The sequence below is a fragment of the Schistocerca piceifrons genome, chromosome X, assembly GCF_021461385.2.
Source record: "Schistocerca piceifrons isolate TAMUIC-IGC-003096 chromosome X, iqSchPice1.1, whole genome shotgun sequence".
Classification (NCBI taxonomy): Eukaryota; Metazoa; Arthropoda; class Insecta; order Orthoptera; family Acrididae; genus Schistocerca; species Schistocerca piceifrons.
The window spans coordinates 751518939-751543699 of NC_060149.1; the positions used below are offsets into that span (position 1 = coordinate 751518939).

At 40.7% G+C, this 24761-nt stretch overlaps 1 protein-coding gene across 4 annotated transcripts in view; it reads left to right on the forward strand.

Annotated features, from left to right (window-relative positions):
- LOC124721663 (peroxisome biogenesis factor 10-like) overlaps positions 1–24761 on the forward strand; it is a 123952-nt gene that overhangs the window by 22910 nt on the left and 76281 nt on the right. For all 4 annotated transcript variants that reach the window (XM_047246733.1, XM_047246735.1, XM_047246734.1 and 1 more), the window contains exons 2-4: positions 1090–1207; positions 17643–17800; positions 23629–23880. In XM_047246733.1, the coding sequence (XP_047102689.1) occupies positions 1096–1207; positions 17643–17800; positions 23629–23880 (522 nt within the window). In that variant the 5' untranslated portion in view covers positions 1090–1095. The remainder of the gene's footprint in view (positions 1–1089; positions 1208–17642; positions 17801–23628; positions 23881–24761) is intronic.

The following is a 24761-nucleotide window of genomic DNA, read 5'->3' on the forward strand; positions in this document are numbered from 1 at the left end:
AGCTTTATCCTATAATCTGGTCAAAAGAAGTTGAGTATCAGATGAGACATCACACACGGTGTAAAAATAAACTTTTGAATGCCATTGTTTCTACACAGTATAATGGCACATACTGATGTAGGTGTTGTATGATTCTGGTCCGATTCATTATACGAAGGGATAAATTTTAGACCTTTGATGGAGAACAGCCATAAGCAATGTTCCCTAATTCAGACATTGCATGAGTGTAGTTGTGCACCACAGTGCAAATCTTTCTCCCGTTTCACATACCTGATCTGACATCTTAATTGTAGTTTGGATTTGTGAACAACTGATTATGGAGCCAGTGGCAGATTATCAATTTTTTTAAAAAATATTGGATGAAGTTTCAAGTTCTTTGCATTCCTGTGTTTATACTCTCAGAATGACAGAGGAAATATTATAAAGGTGTTATTCGGGCTGGGATTAGGGAAAGAGTGGTGGAAATAATATAGTTGGTAAAGGCAGTATTAGCTTTCTCTTAAATTCAAATTAATAAATATTAATTTGAATTCAAGAAACTATTTTTAAATGATAAATGGTAGTAGTGATGATCACTCAGTCCACAAGGGATGCAGGAGAGTTTCTGTGAAGTCTAATATAGAAGAGAAGTATTGGTGCAAGAGCAAAGCAGTGTGGGTGGGTCATGAGTAATACCTGGATTGCTCAGTTGATAGAGCAGTTGCCTGCAAAAGGCAAAGGTTCCAGTTTCCTGTCCCGGTCAAGCTCACAGTTTTAATCCACCTGGGGGTTCCATAAAGTCTTTGTTTGCACCTGTGCCTCCATGTTTAATTTATGGCTTATCATGTGTTTTACACTTGAGTTAAACTTAATCACATTTATAGCAAACAACTTTTTACCAATACTGGTAGTTATTACAGTTTTAATGGTTTATCAAAGCAAGGATATTTAGTGATTTAGAAATTAAAATTTCTGTTAGGAATAAAATATTCTTGTTTTGTTACATCCTCATTTCTATGCACAGTGAAACCACCTGTAATTTGGATTATAATAGCCAGCCAAAAGGAAAATTTGTAGAGTCAGATATAGAAGTCTTTTGTCTTTTAACAGTTTGAAATGGTTTTCACTACTGCTGGACGAGCAGAAATACTGCGAGCAAGTCAGAAAGATGAACTGGTGTCTGAAAAAATGCGATCACAGTTGGCAGAAGTGTTGCTAAGGACATTGGGTGAGTAACAGAGATTTTGTGCCTTTTAATGTTAAACTAAAAATGAACTCTCCTTGGATATATTGTTGTTTTCTTGAGGATATACGTAATACAGAATTCATTGTGAGCAATAACTTCCAAGTTTAGAGAGAGAGAGAGAGAGAGAGAGAGAGAGAGAGAGAGAGAGAGAGAGAGTGAGAGAGTGAGAGAGAGAGAGAGAGAGAGAGAGAGAGAGAGAGAGAGAGAGTACACTCCTGTTGCTATGATAAATGGAATATTCGCTTCTTTTTAATTCAGACACAGTTGCTTCATATGATACAAGTCATAACTGGCAACTGTGAACTTTGCAAAACTCAGAAACATAGTATTTTATGACTACAATATCAATGAATCACAGTTCGAATCAGTCAACTCTTACAAAAATGTGGGCATACGAATGTGCAGAAATACGAAATGGAATGGCCACATAGGCTCAATTGTATGTAAAGCAAGTGGCTAACTCCAGTTGATTGGTAGGCTACTGGGAAAATGTGCAGTCTACAAAATTCTCAAGTAATCCACCCTAGAACACTAATAAATGTTTGGGACTCATACAAAATATGACTGATAAGGGATATTGAATGTATACAGATAAGGGCAGCGTGAATAGTCAAGAGTCTACCTTATGGGACAGAGTTACAGAAATGCTCAAAAATTGGAAGTGGCAGACAGCCAAGGACAGATGTCAGTAATCTTTTGAAAGCCTGTTGACAAAGTTTTAAGTACCAGCATTAAGTGAAGAATCTAGGAATAAATGACATGCTGCTGCATATCACTCCTGTAGGGACTGTGAAGACAAGATTAGACTAATGAAATTGGCTTAGAGGCATTTAAGGAGTAATACTTCTGCTGTCCACACAAAAATGCAGAGGAAAGAAACACAAATGTGTGTTACAAGCAGGAAGTAGCCTACACCATGTACTTCACAGTGATTTGCAGAGTATGGATGTAGGTTGTGAGATAGCAACTGCGAAATACAGCAGCTTAGATTGTTGTGCTGTTACAAGCCATGTCAGCAGTGCCTCTTGTCTTGATGGAGGTAAAAATTCCTGCTCTCAAACATCCCACAGTAAAATAATCATAAAAGACTGTATGAGTTTGGATAATATTTCAGTAGTTCATGTTTGCTGAATCTTCAGATTAGTTTGTGACTCAGGAATAGCTTGTTTGCCACCCAGAGTAACAACTATTACTAGCATGTAATTGGCAATGATAGGAGAGGTGGTGATATGATGTTTTCGATTACAGGATGGAATGTCCACAATAGTATTGTAAACCCCACCTTTCACCTACATTCTAAATACACAGAAGGAAACTGAAAGCATTATATTGTGAAGCACCAGTCTGAGCTTATCAAACTTTATTTAGATGTTCATCACATAACAGATACAAAGTGGTTAAACTGATGTCCATTATCTACAGCAGCAGAAAGTGTGACCCCCAAAGGCACAAATACATGCTTGAACTGATTGTGGCATAGAATCAAATAGGCTCTGAATGTCACCCTGAGGAATTTCTAGCCATGCCAGAAATGCATGCTGTATCACTTTATGAAGACTGCTGGCTGGATGCTGTTATGAAAGTATATGTCTTTTCATCACACCCCAGACATGCTGTGTGGGAGACAAATCATGGGACCGAGCAGGCCAATCAAGGATCTGTACACTCATTCATTTTCAGCACTACTGATTGCAGTGGACATTGAGACATGCACTTGTTCACTCTGTCGTTACATAGGCATGCACCCTTATCCATCTAATGGCAAGTTGGGGGCTCAGCGTTCTTACAGGGACCGCATCTTCTTCTGTAGACAGTGGCGTTACACGGCCTTCAACAGTTTTAATTTTCCAGCCTCCAGCTTATTATTCTTTTTGAATGTCCATTATACATACAGGCGAATAACAATTACTCCATGCTCTGCCAAAGAAATTAAGGATATAATTACTGTCCACAAAACCAAACTCTCTCACATTTTATAATGTCTCAGGTAAAGCACTAAAATCCTGTTCTCCACATATACGTGAAGTATTCCATTACATTACTATTACACATGATATTTCCAGACAAAATGAATTCTCAGACTCCTTTACAAGAAAGATATTATGACAGGCATGAATAATTACCAACTAGTCTCAGTACTTAACTTCATCTCGAGCACTGGAAAAGATAAGGTACTTAGTCTCAATTTGGAAAGGATCTCACCATAAAACATGCTATTTTTTAGTTCACAAAGCAGATTATACAAAATTTAAAAAGCAAGATAATGCCAGGTAGCATTTTCTATAACTTGTCAAAAACAGTTGATTCTGCAGTTCACGGTATTCTCCTAGAGAAGCTAAATATTATGGTATCAGAAATCTTGTTGGTAACTGATTGTCATCCTATCTAGCTAAGAGGATACAGAATATTGCGTTAAGAAACTCAGGCAGTGTATAAAAGGAAACAGTCTGGTATCAGGTGCTGCAGAGGTTGAATGCCCACCGGAGGAGATGAAGCTCGATAGCCAATAGAGAGCACTACATCCGCACTGTGCTCACATCTCGCCATGTGAGTTTATTTATTTATTTATTTATTTACATGTCAAGTTCCGTAGGACCAAATTGAGGAGTAAATCTCCAACGTGTCAGTACATGAACTTACAACATAAAAGTAATAACAGATAAAAATAAATGTTCATGAACCTGAAAGAAAATCAGTCCATACGTTTAAGCAAACACTATCAGCAATACAATGAGAATCATCTTAATTTTTCAAGGAACTCCTCGACAGTGTGCTGGGCAATACCATTCCACACGACTGGTATTTAGGCAGACACACAGGGCGCAGACAGTCACTTCAGTGCTCATACTTGATGCCTATGGATCGCTCTTTGCTGTACTAGAACTTTTGGATAGCTACCTTGCATGTCACCCGGGTACTCCCTGTGGTTGCATCTTTGATTTGTCTCTCCAATGCTCTTGGTCTTGTTGTCATCACATCAGTGTTGCGCCTCATTGTCATAAGGTTGTTTGTCCTTGTCCTGATTTGTCGTCTCATCTGTAGTCTGTCTGTCACGTTTCGTTCTCCATACTGTTGGTTGTGTTGCTCTTCTGCTGGTGGCTCTCGACCTGGTGGCTTCCTCAGTTTCTGCATTCACCAACAAGTGCACTAATGTCTGGCTATTGTGGATCTAGCATTGGTGATGAGGAAAAAAGAAATTATTTGAGGAAAAAAGAAATTATTTAGTAGCATCGATGCCCAATTGGCTCGCTTGCTGGAGCAACAGCAGCAGTTAATCCAGCAGCAGCAGCTCCAGTTAGACTAGTTACAAAAATTGCTTCAGCTTCAAGTGGACAGACTCAGAGTAGACAAGGCCCAGTTGCACCAGCCCTCAACATCCCCTGCTGCTGGCTCCTCCATATGTCCTCCATCATTCCCGCCTTTCAATGATGCTATGGAGGACTGGGACACTGTACATGCCTCCAGTCTGTAGTTGCACTAGATGACTCTTTCATGCTGAAGTTGTTTCTCATACTCTGTATTTTTGACAAGGATATCCATTTTCAGGTGGACACTGGGACCACCATCTCTGTGATGAGTCTGGCAACATATGCATGACTGGGCTCACCCAAGTTGTCTCCTCCCTCACAATGTGTGGTGGTAATAATAATAATAATAATAATAATAATAATAATAATAATAATGTCGTGTGATGAGGGCCTCCCGTCAGGTAGACCGCTCGCCTCGTGCAAGTCTTTCGATTTGACGCCACTTCGGCAACTTGCGCGTCAATGGGGATGAAATGATGATGATTAGGACAACACAACACCCAGTCCCTGAGCGGGGAAAATCTCCGACCCAGCCGGGAATCGAACCCAGGCCCTTAGGATTGACAGCCTGTCACGCTGACCACTCAGCTACCGGGGGCGGACATGTGCGGTGGTGTATGGGGGTAATTGTATCACCCTTTGAGAGCAGTTCTTGGTTACAGCAGACTACAAAAAAATTAAACAGCTCATTATGTTATCCATTGTTGACCACCTATTGGCTACTAATGTTTTCGGCCTCGACACCTTTCCAGTGTTTGGGTTTTCTATCTCTGATGATGTCAAGGTTGTATTCAATGCAGACCCTTTCCAGGAACTGGGAGATCTTTGCTTGAGGTTTGCATCAGTATTTAAGCTGGATTTGGCGTGGGCTTTGGGTTTTCAGGTATACATCACCCTTGAGCCAGATGCCACGCCTCGTTTTTGCCATGCGAGGCCCATTCCAGTGGCCGTATGTACTGCGGTGAAGCAGGAGCTGGAGTGTCTACAGGCTGTTGGAGTTATCAAACCTGGAAAATCTAGCGCATGGGTCACCCCCTCATTATTTGCAAGAAGCCTGATGGTTCTCTTCAGTTATGTGGGGATTTCAAGGCTGTCATTTCAACTAAGTACCTGGGTGTTAAAGTTACGAACAACTTCAGTTGGAAAGACCACATAGATAATATTGTGGGGAAGGCGAGCCAAAGGTTGCATTTCATTGGCAGGACACTTAGAAGATGCAACAAGTCCACTAAAGAGACAGCTTATACTACACTTGTTCGTCCTCTGTTAGAATATTGTTGCGCTGTGTGGGATCCTTATCAGGTGGGATTGACGGAGGACATCGAAAGGGTGCAGAAAAGGGCAGCTCGTTTTGTATAATCACGTAATAGGGGAGAGAGTGTGGCAGATATGATACGCGAGTTGGGATGGAAGTCATTAAAGCAAAGACGTTTTTCGTTGTGGCGAAATCTATTTATGAAATTTCAGTCACCAACTTTATCTTCCGAATGCGAAAATATTTTGTTGAGCCCAACCTACATAGGTAGGAATGATCATCAAAATAAAATAAGAGAAATCAGAGCTCGAACAGAAAGGTTTAGGTGTTCGTTTTTCCCGCGCGCTGTTCTCGAGTGGAATGGTAGAGAGATAATATGATTGTGGTTCGATGAACCCTCTGCCAAGCACTTAAATGTGAATTGCAGAGTAATCATGTAGATGTAGATCAATGCTCAATCACTGGTTGAAGCTCATCCTTTACCTCAGACAGAAGACCACCTTCCGAGACTTGCTGGTGGGGAACACTATTCAAAGATCGACCTTGCTGATGCTTACCTCCTGTTGCCTTTAGATGAGGAATCTCAGAACATTGTTTTTGTCAAATTTCATGTACAATTGTTTGAGATGAAGTTCTCTCTCATTATGGATCACAGGCCCTTGGTTACCTTATCTGGGCCTCATTCAAACCTCTCAGAGCAAACAGTTCAACACTTACAGTGCTGGGCACTGTTTCTGAGTGCTTACATTTATACTATCCAGTTTAAGCCCACAGCACAACATTCTAATGCCAACACATTGTCGCATCTACCTGCTGTACCAGACCCAGATTTCGATCAACTTGAGATCCTCTGCTTCCACATTGATACTGCACGGCAACATACATTGGACGGTTTCCCATTATGACCACACGTGTCACTGCCACCACGTGGCACAACCCCCAACTGAGGCAGGTTCTCCGATATGTGACCCATGGCTGGCTGACCTTCCTCACCTGTCGGTTGATGACAAAGCTCCAACTGTGGAAACTAATTTTTCACGGGCTCCTGGTTGTCAGTGATGTTCTTCTCGTGGATACTGAGACTGGCATACATCAGATGATCATTTCTGCTGAACTACAGCCACAAGTCCTGTGCTTACCCCACTGGGGACACTTGGGTATGTCCCACATGAAAGTTTTGGCTCAGTGACATGTGTATAATAGTAATAATATAATGTAATAGCAATGCCAAGCAAATGGTCCTTGGCTGCACGGTGTGCACCCAGCAACAAGCAGCACCCCCAGAGTCATTTGCACCCTGCCCTACAGCGTGCTGTCCATAGGACAGCATCCATTCACTGATTTTCCAGGCCCATTTTTGGGCTCAGTGTGGTTGCTCATAGTGGATGCCTACTCCAAATACTGATATGTGGTACGCATGGTGTCCACCACAACTGACGCCACTCTCACTGCCTTGGCCCAGGTTTTGGCCATCAAAGGGTTACCCCACACTTTGGTTTCTGATAATGGCCCACAATTCATGTCATCTGCTTTCAAAGAGTTCTGTGTGGCCAATGGAATAAAACATATTCTCAGCCCTCTGTTCCATCCTTCCTTGAATGGTGGAGCAGAACATCTCATTCGGACCTTTAAGCAGCAAATGAAGAAGGCTGTCAAATTCTTTGCCACTTCCTCAAGCCTAACACTGGTTTTGAACACCTGTTGTATCACACTGACTGATGGTTGTAACCACACTGAGTTGCTCCATGGGCAGCAACCATGGACACTGCATCGTCTTCTGATGCCACCCCCTCTCACATTCCACTCTTGGCTGTCCTGGCATTACGCACCTTGCGCCACTGTGTGGACCCACTCTTACGAGATGAGAGTCCGGCAGCTTGGATGCCGGCAATAGTGGTGGAGACCCATTGGTGTCAAGTTACATCTGTCCAAACACAGAAGCAGCTTGAGCACCACCACCATCGGAGGAACCCTTCAGTGCCTTCACCTCCAGAGACATCACAGTGGACATCACAGATCACCATCCCTTTCCCCATCCGGTAGTCAACAGGTCCGAGTTGTCACCCATACGTTCTTCCCACGCCCCACTGCACCATCTGGGGCACTTCCACCCATACGCACCTGTTTTGGTGGTGGCGGTGGGGGGGAGTGTGGGGGGGGGGGGGCTGCTTTTAGGGCACGAACCTTGATAGCAATACGGGGCACTGTGGCTGCACTGCGCTCACACAGCAAGTATGCTTCTGTTTCGCTACATGAGTGTGCCAGTATTTAGGCAGCTGCACAGTGCACAGCCAGTCAGTTCAGTGCTCACACTTGATACCTATGGATCACTCTTTGCTATTCTAGAACTTTTGGGTAACTACCTTGCATGTCATCCAGTCACTCTCTCTGGTTGCATCTTGGATTTATTTCTCCAATGCTCTTGATCTTATCATCATCATTGTTGTTCCGGCGTAAAGTCAAGTGTCAGCATGCCTATCGGGAACGTTAGAACAGAGAGGGCTGTGAAGAAGACGTCAGTCAATTGCACATGGACCGACCCATTTCTAGAACGACTATGCAATGGCAGTGCCCTCTATGTGAAGAGAACAGTACACCTGACTGGTTGCGGCCCAGTTGAAGACTAGCCTGTTCTACAAGTTCTACAGCACTGATTTTAAGAATAGCATCAAGACTAGTCCTTTCGCTTCTACCATGTAGCGTTGTATATACTGAAGAGATTTATTGTTTGACTGTCACCCTTTGCTCACGACACATCTGTATTTCACAAAGTTAAGTGTTGTAATCATTTCCTTTAGTAATAAACTTCATTAATACGATTTTCTTGAATTGTTCGCTAGCAATCCAAGGAAGCAGGTTTCCTAGGCACCCGATATTTGATGAGTTTAGGCAGGATACAACAGTTGTAGTGACTGCTTTGCATAGTGCGTCATTGTCATAAGGTTGTTGTCTGTTGTCTTCTCTGTAGTTTGTTTGTTACATTTCATTTTCTGCACCAATGGTTGGGTTACTCTTCCGCAGGAGACTTTCCCGCCGGGCAGCTCCCTCCATTTGTACATTCATCTATGTGTGCACTGATTCCAGCTGCCGCGAATATAGCAAACAGCATGTCTAGAATAGGGGCTAATCACTACAGGTGTAACTCAAGAATTGATATTGGATCCACTCTAGTTCTTCTTTTGTCATATATGTAGGAAGTAGGAATATTTCAGGTGCTGCTGTGAAACGGGCAATTTGGCAACCATGGAAATATGTTAGAAATCAGAAAGTGGGAATTGTGCCATCTGGACAACAAACATTTGCCTCTAATCCCTAATTTCAGTGTTCAGTCAATATGGTGTTGTGGACCGATGAACAATGTGCTGTTGCCATGAAGGTGTTTTACAAAACCAGTGACGGCTATGTGGCTGCGCAGTGTGTATTTCATGCTCATTACAAGCTTGCCCATCATGCCCCAGTCTCGTTGGCACATGCTATCAAAGTAGGGATACAGAACTTTGAGGAAATGGAAATGGGTGATACAGTGTGAAAGGGGGATGGAAGTTGAAAACACATGTGCACATCAGAGAGTGTTACAAGAGTGGAAGAGGCCTTCAGTCAAATTCCTGAGCATTCTGCACCTAAGCATGCAATGCAGCTTGATATATCGGATCTCAGTGTACAGTGGCGAGTACTGCACACGGAGCTGCAATGCCACCCATACAGATTTCAGATAGTGCAAAAACTGAATGCGGACAACATCCCAAAGAGACTACGCTTTTGTCTGGAGTTGTTGGAACTTGTGAATGACAACCCAGGCCTGTGCTACAATTTGATTGTGGGTGATGAGGCCAATTTTTATGTGTAAGGCTTTGTTAACAAGCAAAACTTTAGATACTGGTCACACAAAAATCCTGAAATCCTTCATGAAACACCATTTCACTATTGAAGAGTGGTAGTGTGGTGTGGCATATCCTCATTTGAAACCATGGGCACCCTTTGGAAGAAGGAAAAAAAGTAAGAAAAAAAAAGACAACTGCACCCAGTGCTATTACTGTGGGTGTATAGAATATTATGTTCACGTGTTGAACCATTTCATAGTGTGGCAGCTTGCTGATCTTCCTGTAACTGCAAACACGTTCTTCCAACAAGATGAGGCCACTTGCCAAACCTCACAGCATGTAATAGAACATCTTTCCTGGTCAGGTCATCTCCAAGAACAGGGATATTTCCTGGCCTCTAAGATCCCAGACCTTTCAGCATGTGATATTTTTCTTTCGGGTCATTTGAAATCTCGGATCTTTTGGTGTGATCCACCACACACCATCTAGAAACTGAAGGATCAAATTCGAGAGGAAGTTAATTGAATTCAGGTGCCAGTCTTGAAAGATGTGAAAGAAAATGATGCCCATCTGCATGATGTCTTTTTCATGTGATGGGCATTTTAAATTGCAAGCTTTGTAAATTCATGCTGTATTTCTTTTATATAACTGTGAATACATTTGTATTGTTGATGGAAGTTTCAAAATTGCCCATTTCACTGCTGTACCTTTTCTTATAATCAAGCCTAGTGCAGTAACTTCAATACTTGGAAATGTAAATAATATTTTCCAGAAAATTAATAATTGCTCTGTCACTGAATTTAGAAAAAAAAACACAAAATGTGGAATTGAATGCTTCACAACTGTAGACCAGACCATTAGAAGTAATGCAAGAGGGTAAATCAGTAAATGAAATATAATGTTCAAAATTCTTAGATTTTTATGTTGGTATGAACCTGAACCCCCCCCCCCCCCCATGAACCATGGACCTTGCCATTGGTGGGGAGGCTTGCGTGCCTCAGCGATACAGATAGCCGGCCGTACTGTAGGTGCAACCACAACGGAGGGGTATCTGTTGAGAGGCCAGACAAACGTGTGGTTCCTGAAGAGGGGCAGCAGCCTTTTCAGTAGTTGCAAGGGTAACAGTCTGGATGATCGACTGATCTGGCCTTGTAACAATAACCAAAACGGCCTTGCTGTGCTGGTACTGCGAACGGCTGAAAGCAAGGCAAAACTACGGCCGTAATTTTTCCCGAGGGCATGCAGCTTTACTGTATGATAAAATGATGATGGCGTCCTCTTGGGTAAAATATTCTGGAGGTAAAATAGTCCCCCATTCGGATCTCCGGGTGGGGACTACTCAAGAGGATGTCGTTACCAGGAGAAAGAAAACTGGTGTTCTACGGATTGGAGCATGGAATGTCAGATCCCTTAATCGGGCAGGTAGGTTAGAAAATTTAAAAAGGGAAATGGATAGGTTGAAGTTAGATATAGTGGGAATTAGTGAAGTTCAGTGGCAGGAGGAACAAGACTTCTGGTCAGGTGACTACAGGGTTATAAACACAAAATCAAATAGGGGTAATGCAGGAACAGGTTTAATAATGAATAGGAAAATAGGAATGCGGGTAAGCTACTACAAACAGCATAGTGAACGCATTATTGTGGCCAAGATAGATACGAAGCCCACACCTACTACAGTAGTACAAGTTTATATGCCAACTAGCTCTGCAGATGATGAACAACTTGAAGAAATGTATGATGAAGTAAAAGAAATTATTCAGATAGTGAAGGGTGACGAAAATTTAATAGTCATGGGTGACTGTAATTCGGTTGTAGGAAAAGGGAGAGAAGGAAACATAGTAGGTGAATATGGATTGGGGCTAAGAAATGAAAGAGGAAGCCGCCTGGTAGAATTTTGCACAGAGCACAACTTAATCATAGCTAACACTTGGTTCAAGAATCATAAAAGAAGGTTGTATACATGGAAGAATCCTGGTGATACTGACAAGTTTCTGATAGATTATATAATGGTAAGACAGAGATGTAGGCACCAGGTTTTAAATTGTAAGACATTTCCAGGGGCAGATGTGGACTCTGACCACAATCTATTGGTTATGACCTGTAGATTAAAACTGAAGAAACTGCAAAAAGGTGGGAATTTAAGGAGATGGGACCTGGATAAACTGAAAGAACCAGAGGTTGTACAGAGTTTCAGGGAGAGCATAAGGGAACAATTGACAGGAAAGGGGGAAAGAAATACAGTAGAAGAGGAATGGGTAGCTCTGAGGGATGAAGTAGTGAAGGCAGCAGAGGATCAAGTAGGTAAAAAGACGAGGGCTAGTAGAAATCCTTGGGTAACAGAAGAAATATTGAATTTAATTGATGAAAGGAGAAAATATAAAAATGCTGTAAATGAAGCAGGCAAAAAGGAATACAAACGTCTCAAAAATGAGATCGACAGAAAGCGCAAAATGGCTAAGCAGGGATGGCTAGAGGACAAATGTAAGGATGTAGAGGCTTATCTCACTAGGGTAAGATAGATACTGCCTACAGGAAAATTAAAGAGACCTTTGGAGAAAAGAGAACCACTTGTATGAATATTAAGAGCTCAGATGGAAACCCAGTTCTAAGCAAAAGAAGGGAAAGCAGAAAGGTGGAAGGAGTATATAGAGGGTCTATACAAGAGCGATGTACTTGAGGACAATATTATGGAAATGGAAGAGGATGTAGATGAAGAAGAAATTGGAGATACGATACTGCGTGAAGAGTTTGATAGAGCACTGAAAGACCTAAGTCGAAACAAGGCCCCCGGAGTAGACAACATTCCATTGGAACTACTGACGGCCTTGGGAGTATGGAACAGGCGAAATACCCTCAGACTTCAAGAAGAATATAACAATTCCAATCCCAAAGAAAGCAGGTGTTGACAGATGTGAAAATTACCAAACTATCAGTTTAATAAGTCACAGCTGCAAAATACTAACATGAATTCTTTACAGACGAATGGAAAAACTAGTAGAAGCCGACCTCGGGGGGGATCAGTTTGAATTCCGTAGAACGCTGAAGATTAGATGGGTAGATCACATAACTAATGAGGAAGTATTGAATAGGATTGGGGAGAAGAGAAGTTTGTGGCACAACTTGACCAGAAGAAGGGATCGGTTGGTAGGACATGTTGTGAGGTATCAAGGGATCACCAATTTAGTATTGGAGGGCAGTGTGGAGGGTAAAAATCGTAGAGGGAGACCAAGAGATGAATACACTAAGCAGATTCAGAAGGATGTAGGTTGCAGTAGGTACTGGGAGACGAAGAAGCTTGCACAGGATAGAGTAGCATGGAGAGCTGCATCAAACCAGTCTCAGGACTGAAGACCACAACAACAACAATGAACCTGAAATGGAAGTCATATGTTATGGATCTTAAACATCAAAGCTATGCAGTTCTTGCTTTACTGATAATGTCAAATCTTGGGGATGAAAATGTCAAACAGTTCATTTAATTGCCATATTTCATTCAATGTGTTATGGCATCATATTCTTGGTGAATCATCATGGAGGCAAAAAAAAAAAAAAAAAAAAAAAAAAAAAAAACCCTCTTTGTCACACAGAAGCATGTAATAAAGATAACATGGTGTTGAGGTGTCGACTCTATACCGTCTTGGGGACAGCTCTTTAAGCAGTTGGGCATATTGACAACGGCATCACAGTACATCTATTCCCCTGTGTAATTTATTGTCAACAATCAATCCAGTTTCAAAACAACAGTATCGTTCATAAATATAATACTAGAAGGAGAAATGATTTACACTATCCATCACTCAGCCTCAGTGTGGCACAGAAAGGAGGGAAGTATATAGCTATAAAAATGTTTCACCATCTATCCAGTATGAAAATAATTTAATCAATTGTAAATTAACTTCTAACAAAAACTGAAATCATCTGCGTGACAATTCCTTGTACTCCATAGTTAGTTTTAGTTAACTGTAAATTGCTGAAACTAAGCAACTAACCTGTTTCTGAGACAGATTGTCGTGACACTCCGCCTGGATTTCAGCTGTTGTCATCCATGTATTAGTCACAGCAAGATGAATGATCCTACTATCTTCTCATAGTGTAATGCCTTTTGAAGGACTTCTGCCTATTCTTCTTGCCATACTTGTCCTGAGCTAATGTCATCACCACTCATTCTGCAATCATTGCACTACAGTCAACTGTCTGTGCAGTCTGTCGAAGCAATGCTCCCATGTCCCTCCAGCTAGTGATTCCACTTTCTTCTAAGTCCAAAAGCTGCAATAGCATATTCTTTGGGTGTATTGTGTTGTGAACTCCACCCGAAAAGTTCCAATAACTTAAGGCGCACTCAGTAGCGATCATGTGTTTACATCGTTCTTTATCGCCAAGAATGGCTTCTCTGTACTGAAAATAAGTCACACAAAGACAAAATTTTGATTAACAAACCCCACCAGCATGGAAATACTGAAATATCAATTTGATAATCTTCAGTCGAGGTCAACTTGTCCTATATCACTTTACACTTAGGTGACAAAAGTCTTGGGATAGCAATATGCACATATACAGGTGGCTGAACTATCGCATACACAAACAGTGAAAAGGAATACAGCACTAACCTGACTATAGCAGAAGTTGAAAGTGACCACCATTCATCTCTTGGCTTTTTTGGGCTCTAGTCAGCAAATTTCTGAATGCGGATTGAAGCTGCTGTTGGAATTGCTACAATCTCATTTTAAATGTTCTACTACAGTTCTTAAAGACTATGATGGTTGTTGTGACACATCTTAGACTTGAAGCCTCCCCACACAAAGTAATCACTTGCTGACAGATCAGGTGACCTGGGTGGCCAGCTAGGGCCGTGACTACACTGACGTCTGACGTCTGGCTGACAATGTGCCATGTCACCGAGCCACAATTGCTCGCAATTGGTTTGAAGGATAGTCTGGACAATTCGAGTGAATGATTTGGACAACCATTGAACATTTGTGAGACATAATCAAGAGGTCAGTTCGTGCACAATATCATGCATCAGCAATACTTTTGCAATTATGGACAGCTATAGAGACAGCATGGCTCAGTGTTTTTTGCAGAGGACTTCCAACAACTTCTTGAGTCAACGCCACATTGAGTTTTTGCTCTTTGCTGGGCAAAAGAAGTCTGACACAATATTAGGAGATATTCCATGACTTTTGCCACCTCAGTGTATGCTTTGTTAAGTTTCTACCTTGAACTGAACACCACCATTTTGTGTGTAGTAAAAGTGTTGGAGTGAACGCATTATTGTGGCCAAGATAGACACGAAGCCCATGCCCACTACAGTAGTACAAGTTTATATGCCAAGTAGCTCTGCAGGTGATGAAGAAATTGATGAAATGTATGATGAGATAAAAGAAATTATTCAGCTAGTGAAGGGAGATGAAAATTTAATAGTCATGGGTGACTGGAATTCGAGAGTAGGTAAAGGGAGAGAAGGAAACATGGTGAATATGGATTGGGAGTAAGAAATGAAAGAGGAAGCCGTCTGGTAGAATTTTGCACAGAGCATAACTCAGTCATAGCTAACATGTGGTTTAAGAATCATAAAAGAAGGTTGTATACATGGAAGAATCCTGGACATACTAGAAGGTATCAGATTATATAATGGTAAGACAGAGATTTAGGAACCAGGTTCTAAATTGTAAGACATTTCCAGGGGCAGATGTGGAATCTGACCACAATCTATTGGTTATGAACTGTAGATTAAAACTGAAGAAACTGCAAAAAGGTGGGAATTTAAGGAGATGGGACCTGGATAAACTGAAAGAACCAGAGGTTGTACAGAGTTTCCGGGAGAGCATAAGGGAACAATTGACAGGAATGGGGGAAAGAAATACAGTAGAAGAAGAATGGGTAGCTTTGAGGGATGAAATAGTGAAGGCAGCAGAAGACCAAGTAGGTAAAAGGAGAAAACACAAAAATGCAGTAAGTGAAGCAGGCAAAAAGGAATACAAACGTCTCAAAAATGAGATCGACAGGAAGTGCAAAATGGCTAAGCAGGGATGGCTTATCTCACTAGGGGTAAGATAGATACTGCCTACAGGAAAATTAAAGAGACCTTTGGAGAAAAGAGAGCCACTTGTATGAATATCAAGAGTTCAGATGGAAACCCAGTTCTAAGCAAAGAAGGGAAAGCAGAAAGGTGGAAGGAGTATATAGAGGGTCTATACAAGAGTGATGTACTTGAGGACAATATTATGGAAATGGAAGAGGATATAGGTGAAGATGAAATTGGAGATACGATACTGCGTGAAGAGTTTGACAGAGCACTGAAAGACCTGAGTCAAAACAAGGCCCCGGGAGTAGACAACATTCCATTAGAACTATTGACGGCCTTGGGAGAACCAGTCCTGACAAAACTTTACCATCTGGTGACCAAGATGTATGAGACAGGTGAAATACCCTCAGACTTCAAGAAGAATATAATAATTCCAATCTCAAAGAAAGCAGGTGTTGACATGTGAAAATTACCAAACTATCAGTTTAATAAGTCACAGCTGCAAAATACTAACGTGAATTCTTTACAGACGAATGGAAATCTGGTAGAAGTCGACCTCGGGGAAGATCAGTTTCGATTCTGTAGAAATGTTGGAACACGTGAGGCAATACTGACCCTATGACTTATCTTAGAAAATAGATTAAGGAAAGGAAAAACTACATTTCTAGCATTTGTAGACTTAGAGAAAGCTTTTGACAATGTTGACTGGAATACTCTCTTTCAAATTCTGAAGGTGGCAGAGGTAAAATACAGGGAGCGAAAGGCTATTTACAATTTGTACAGAAAGCAGATGGCAGTTATAAGAGTCGAGGGACATGAAAGGGAAGCAGTTGTTGGGAAGGGAGTGAGATAGGGTTGTAGCCTGTCCCCGATGTTATTCAATCTGTGTATTGAGCAAGCAGTAAAGGAAACAAAAGAAAAGTTCAGAGTAGGTATTAAAATCCATGGAGAAGAAATAAAAACTTTGAGGTTCGCTGATGACATTCTAATTCTGTCAGAGACAGCAAAGGACTTGGAAGAGCAGTAGAACAGAATGGATAGTGTTTTGAAAGGAGGATATAAGATGAACATCAACAAAAGCAAAACGAGGATAATGGAATGTAGTCGAATTAAGTCGGGTGATGCTGAGGGAATTAGATTAGGAAATGAGACACTTAAAGTAGTAAAGCAGTTTTGCTATTTGGGGAGCAAAATAACTGATGATTGTCGAAGTAGAGAGCATATAAAATGTAGACTGGCAATGGCAAGGAAAGCGTTTCTGAAGAAGAGAAATTTGTTAACATCAAGTATAGATTTAAGTGTCAGGAATTCGTTTCTGAAAGTATTTGTATGGAGTGTAGCCATGTATGGAAGTGAAACATGGACGATAAATAGTTTGGACAAGAAGAGAATAGAAGCTTTCAAAATGTGGTGCTACAGAATAATGCTGATGATTAGATGGGTAGATCACATAACTAATGAGGAGGTATTGAATAGAATTGGGGAAAAGAGGAGTTTGTGGCACAACTTGACAAGAAGAAGGGACTGGTTGGTAGGACATGTTCTGAGGCATCAAGGGATCACAAATTTAGCATTGGAGGGCTGTGTGGAGGGTAAAAATCGTAGAGGGAGACCAAGAGATGAATACACTAAGCAGATTCAGAAGGATGTAGGCTGCAGTATGTACTGGAAGATCAAGAAGCTTGCACAGGGTAGAGTAGCATAGAGAGCTGCATCAAATCAGTCTCAGGACTGAAGACCACAACAACAAGAGTGTTGGGTTATGTTACAGATCAGTATCACTGGGCTCAATATTTATAGCCACAACATTAAGATCTCAAAATTATAATGAGGTGTCTATAGTATTTATGATTCTGCCCTGATATGTAACCTCCAAAATAGCATTCATATATGCGCTGAATCAGTGATCCTTACTTCTCTGATTAAGATTAGTTTTTTTATGTCTGTTCATCAAATAAAATTTTGTGTGAGCCACAATTACTAATATTACTTATTCTTAATTTCTTAGGCAGTCATTGGTTCCGTAAATACAGTAAATGGACTTCAGTTGGTTCAAGAAACCTGTATTATGCTTTAACTACATTAAGTGGTTTTCAAACACTAGGCGAGGAGTACACTGGAATTGTAATGGTTGACCAGTCACTGAGAAAAGTTCCAAGCAAATTTGTAAGTATTATGTGCATCTCCATCCACTTACAGCAAGTAGACTTTCCTGACTCAAGTCTTGAGTTTCATGTAGTCTTGTTTGCCACAGACTGTGCTGTGTGCAGTGTGGAGCAGTAGTTAGGGTCACTGGCCTGTGTACTGTGCATCGCCAGTTCCGATCCGATCACTAGGAAATATTTGTTACGTAGTATTTATCATTTCTAGAAGGTTCTCAAAATTTCTTATGTTAGTTACATTTGCATATTCTGGAATATTCAGCATTTGTATAAATATCAGCGCACACTATCCAGGAGACAGTATTGTGCTGTCTATACCTCGGTGTCCATATAAATGTGCTTTCATTGCTAAGTGTTATATGACATTGGCATCCCTACTTTTGGATTTGGAATTGATTGTGGTTAGATGTGGGACTATTTAATCGAAACACCAGGTACGTCAATACATCTGCATCACCATGGATCCAATTACGCACTGTAAAAGCCATTGAATACATGGAAAGGAAATGAAATACCAATGCCACATCATTGATAATGTCCATATATTCAGAGATGAGTGGACTCAAAAACAACAGTAAGTCAGCTACGTGTCATGCTTTCATCAGTGTTTTTGGAGATGCTGGTTGGGATCCTATCAAATTTGCTGAAAGGTTCAACTGACACTTACCAAGTAAAATAGGTAGGATGACATGATGTGCTTGGCAAATGTGTACAACCCAGTAGTCGTTCAAGAACAATGAACAGAAGCTCAATAGTTGGAACAAATTCCAGGCCAAATTGAAAAAAAGAACAATTGCTGACAATCAGCAGCAACTCTGCTTAGCACAAGAACAATTGAAAGACAGTGCCCAACATCATGAGGAAATGGCAGCGTTACGTACAGAATGTTTTGGCCATATGCCACAGTGTGAATCCAAATATGATAGAATCCAACAAAATGTCACATTTGTTGAAAGGAGGCACAGAAGACATTTAACAATCTCTTCTGGCAAAGGAAGTCACCACAATAGAGGAATTCATCAAGAGGTGCCAGCAGATCAAGAAAATGCAGCAAAAAAGAAAAGAGAGTGAGAGAGAGAGAGAGAGAGAGAGAGAGAGAGAGAGAGAGAGTGTGTGTGTGTGTGTGTGTGTGCGAGTCGGACAAAAGAGGTATGACTGACTCCCAAATGTGGTCCCTATGGCAGCTGTGAAAGGCCATCACAACCTGGCCTCTCTCATACACCAGGTAGTAACAAAAGAGAGACAGCAATTTATGGCATCCAGAAATAATGGATCAAATACACAAGAGATAGCAGCTATGAATTTCAACACTAGGCATTAGGAGGCAATAGAGAACATTGAAGAAGAGATGTATTGATTATTAGCAACAATTGTTGCCACTATCCGAATGTGCCATGAAGAATGGACTCAGCCAATTCTCCTATACAACAACCTTCAAACAACAACCGAGCATGCGACCAACACAGGTACAACAAACTCCTCTTGTGAGTATAATGCCCTGCAGAAGAACAGGTGTTTGGGAGGATAACAGTTCAAACATGCACCCAGCCATCCTGAGTTAGGTTTTCTATGATTTCCCTAAGTCACTTCAGCCAAATGCCAGGATGGTTCCTTTGGAAGGGCATGACCAACTTCCTGCCCCATCCTTCCCTAATCCAATGGGACTGATGACCCCAAACCAAGCAATCAACCAACCAACCAACCAACCTGTGGAGATGGGGCCACCACAGACTAAAATCCTCACTGTATGACAGTTACCAATATTTCAGGAAATCTAACTGACGTTATCATTGACATTCGAACTGTCAAGGCACGAGTTGACTTGGTGCCTTCTTTCTCTTTAATATGAAATACTTATCATTGCCAGCTGAGGAAGACTATGCTCCACAATAAGAAAGCAATTGTGCTGAAGGTCGCAAATGGGAAATACATCTAGCCAACAGGAATATGTATTACAAGAATGACTATCAATGACAGAACACCGGCCTTCGAATTTGTTGTTCAACAGAATGTAGACATCACAAGCAGTTGTAGATTGTGGAAGATCAGAGCTTGAGACTGGTGAAGCTATTCCAACAAGCACACATTACGAAATTGATCTTGGCAGAGATGAGCTCCAGTCATCAGTCTAGATACTCAGTTAAACTGTGAAGATTTTTTCGATTGAAAAAAAAAAAAAAAAAGAAAAGTACTCAGTCTCATAAAAGAAATCCTCATACCAGTGACAATTTTAAGTATTACAGGTGTGGGCAAGGAAAACTTTGGATCACTAATTGTCATGAGTAGCAACAACTCAAACCAGAAGGTATATGCTTTGGAACAGTCAAACCAATCCAGGCAGCTCAGTGTGCCATCTTTGAAGAAACATGCTCTACTCCCATTACAGATGAAATTGTGGAGGAACCTACTAAGAAACTGTCAAAAAGATTTGGCCTGACTGAGGAATAACATTGGTGAGTGTAAGCCAATCCGTGCCAATTTTTTGGTGCTCTCAAATCCAGGTGGGGGAAAAGACATACCAAGGGGCCTATGGTAAAACACCATACCAACAATGGAGATCATCCACCAACCAGCCAGTGCTCATATAGTGTGTCGCCAGCTGGATGACACATAATTTGGAAATGGAGAAGATACCATCTGAGAGTACTTGGTCCTCTGCTGTGGTAGAAGAAGGATGGCACATGGCATTTCTGTGTTGACTATAAAAACAGAACAAAATCATGAAAGATGATGTTTCTCCATTGCCGTGCACCCTAGACAGCTTGAAGAGAGCAAAGTATTTCTCAACTATGGGCATGCAGACAGGCTACTGGCAAGTCCAGGTTGACAGGTCTGACCAGAAAAGACTGCCTCTAAGAGTTAAAAGATTGCCTTTATAACACCTGATGACCTCTATGAGTTCATTGTTATACTGTTTGAATATATAATGCCCTAGCAACCTTTGAACATATGACAGATAATCTGCTTGGACAGCTTGACTTTGCTATTTATATGACATTGTTGTGTTTTCAAAGACATTTGAAGAACACCTAAGTTGGCTCACAGCCATGTTGAAGTTTGTTCTGACTGCAGGCCTCCACCTGAATTTGAAAAAGTGCCACTTTGTCTCCCATGAAATAAAAATCTTGAGGCACCTAGTTAATGACAAGGGAGTCTGTCATGATCCAGAGGCAATATGAGCAGTCATGAATTTTCTGACATCTTGACACATTCATGATGTGAGAAGTTTTCTTGGAATATGCTAGCACTACCGGTGATTCACTGCTGTACCAAGGCATATCCCTTGCAAGAACTACTGCAGCGAGACAGCAAATTTTCCTGGAATAAGGTGCAGGAAAGATGTTTTGACCTTAAACAGGTGCTACCATCTTCTCCAGCCATAGCATTGTATGACAAGAATGCCAAGACAGAACTTCACACCAACACTAGCTGTGCTGTTATAGGATAGATTCAGTTCTAACACAAACAAGTGGACATCAATGGGTAAAAATATGTACTGTGAGTGCTTCACCAACTACATTGACACCAAAGCTGTGCCAGATGCTGAAGCTCCAAAAATTGCAAAGTCTCTTGTAGAAGACATCAATTTGAAGCACGGAGCACCACATGTCATGATTTCTGATTGTGGAAAAGTTTTCCGGTCAAGACTACTAGCAGAGGTAATTTCACATTGTGACAGCACCACAAGATACCACCCACAGATGAAAGGCCTCACAAAATGCTATAATAAGACGATGTGTGTTGGTGTGGAACAGAGGGATTAGGATACAGTACTGCCCGTCATGACATTTGCATATAACACAGCAAAACAATGCACTACAGGCTTCACACTGTTCATTCTGCTTCACAGTCGTGAGACTGAAACAGCAATGGATACACGGTTTCTGTTTTAACTGGACAATACTCAGGATGACTGCATGAAACACCTCATGCTGTACTTGGCTGGAGTGAAAATGTCAGAAATAGCAGGTCGCTGTCTTTCCAGGAGTGGGAGCAATGCTGCGAGCTATGGTGCATACAATCCAGAGTAGTGAATAGTAGTGGTGGCTGGCGTGCTGTAGCCTGCCACATCAGATGCGATCAGCAGCAAATATTTGTTATTTAGTATTTATTATTTCTAGAAAGTTCTCTAAATTTCTTATGATTGTAATGTTTACATGTGCTGGAAGAGTCTGTGTTTGTATAAATAGAAATACTCTCCATCCAGTCCTGTTCTGTTCTGTTTGTACACTGGTGTTCCTAATAAATGTGCCTTCAGTGCTAAGTACTGTACTTCACTGACAACCATGCTTTTGGATTTGGACAGGATTGTGGTTATGACAGGACATTATTATAGTACTCATGGGTGTAGTAAATGTACCATCGTCACATTAGTTTACTATAGAGAAGTGCAGAGCAGTTCAATAGCTGATCATGGCAGCAGTTGAGAAATGTGATTTCAGTTGAGTAATTTTCACTCCTGCATGAGTACTTATTAACCTTTCTGCTACAGTTAAACATTTTTCATTGAATATGTGAATTATAATCTCCTTTAGTTTTTCAATGCATCAGTTTTGTAGCATAGTTTTTATTAAATATGTTAAGTTATTTGATGTCATAAAAATTAGTTTTGCATCTGACCCACATCTGCTTCTGATATAAGAAAAATTATTAAGTGGAAAAGATCTGCAAAAAATCAAGAAGCATGGAGGAAAATAGTTGAAGAAGCCAAGGCTCACCAAGGACTGTAGTACCACAGAAGAAGATACTGCAAGTTTTTATTTGCTTTGCACTAGCCATGTTTATAGCAACAGCTAAATATAATAGAAATATTAATGTGCAAGATAAAAATTTATATTATGACGTGATATGGAGTGGGTCCCACATTTTACCAGTTTATCCTTAGCACAGCAGATATAGCGTTAAGATCATGACTATAAGGGCTGGCATTCAGTTCTATTGTGGAATTTCGTTTTCTTCCACATACTGGGCATATAATTTAGTTTCCTCTACATACATGCAATCAAGATTTTCCATGGAATCTATACTACAATCATTCTGTTTCTGCACCTTTAATTAATATAATTATGGCTGACACCACTCAGAAGGTAGGATTGAGCCAGAGAGCACTTTACTGGGAATGTTCGTGTAGGAATTTAACAACTAATAATAATAATAATAATAATTTAACAACAACTAAGATGCACGGGGATTAGACACAGGTAATTCAGAAGTGGTACCTGGTGTATGCAGTTATGATTTTAGTTGTGAATACTCAAAAATATTGGATAGTGCCGTGTACATTTTTACTCCTAATTTTTACTCCTAATAATATTTAATTTGGTCCAAATGCTAGTATTGTTGTCATTTTTCATTGACTTGTTTTTTTGTAGTCTGTCCTAGTGGTCACTATAGTTATCCTGCAAGATATACAACTAATTCACGAGTATGCTGTGAAGCTCCTCCCGAATGAAATCTGTGAGATGTTAAACATAAGATATAGTGAATAGTGTTAGCTCAGTATTATGTCTGTATAACAATTAATCTGAAATTATATACTGTTATCTGCAGAATGAGATTTTCAAAGTTTGGAAGGTAGGAGACGAGATACTGGCAGAAGTAAAGCTGTGAGTACCGGGCGTGAGTCGTGCTTCGGTAGCTCAGATGGTAGAGCACTTGCCCGCGAAAGGCAAAGTTCCCGAGTTCGAGTCTCGGTCGGGCACACAGTTTTAATCTGCCAGGAAGTTTCATACTGTTATCTGATTTACTGTGTTATTTAAGTTGGTGGGGGTTCTTTAGCATTGTTTTTTGCACATAAGATATATTCAGTATTATAAATGTTCAATTTTATAGGAAAGATTTGTGATGATTTCTGCACAATGTGAAGGACTACTACTACTTACTTGGTTAATGAAGAAATTACGAGTGTACATAGATAAACTGCCATCAACAAGTGATGCTGATGAGGAAGCGTGCCAGAAAGCATCAAAACTGATGCTATTGGCTGAAAAGTGTTTACCATTTTTTGAGAAGATACATACTACATTGTTTTACTTAAATGGCACATACTTAGCATTGTCCAAGCGTTTAACAGGAATTCGATATGTAAGTAAAATCAGTTTTACTATTCATATTTCTGGATGTGTTAGGGAATATATTCATTATGTCAGATTTAATGCTTTTTAATCTTCTTTTTAACATTTGAGAACTGCTGTTTTATTGTTCACAAAAAATGCATTTCGCAAAATGATTCTTATTTTTGTTACTCACTTTGGATAAAATTTGCACATCAGGTGAGCAATGAGACAACTTATACAGATAGCATATACAGATTTTCAATGACTACTGATGATGGGTTACCTTGTAATTGAAGTGTCTTCTCCAAACTAGTGGTGAAAATAAAGCTAATGTTGCAAAGAAACAACGCTTGTTGCAAAATAGAAAGAAGAAAAAGCAACATGGTGTGTGTTACAGTTGCAGTGTTGTGGTTAACAGTATAATGTAAAAATCCACTTCTATGTATGTTGTAATACTTCCTTTCTCTTTACTTTGATGTGCACTCATAACAATTCAATGAGAGGTAGCTGCTCTATTAGAGAGGAAGACTATGCCTACCATTATAGTGAATGAAATAGTTTGGTGTGTCGTATGACTGGGATGTGATTGGACTTTGTACTGGCTACTTGCATGAGACATATTGACAATATGTCAATATGTTGCAGGATCCACAGATATTATCATGGATAGTGGGAGAAAGCATCCTGCTCATTCTCAAACAATACAGGAGCCTACTATCCAGTAATGTGCATCCATTTGTTCACCTACAGCACTCTGCAATGTGCATTCACCACAACAATATTCTACACAATCATTCTCAGATTGTGTTGAAATGGGGTGAGAAACACTCCACAGACAACATGTCTGGACCCAGTTCCAATCAATTTCTGTGAGTTGTGAGTGGCTGTTGAACGGTCATGGATCAGGAT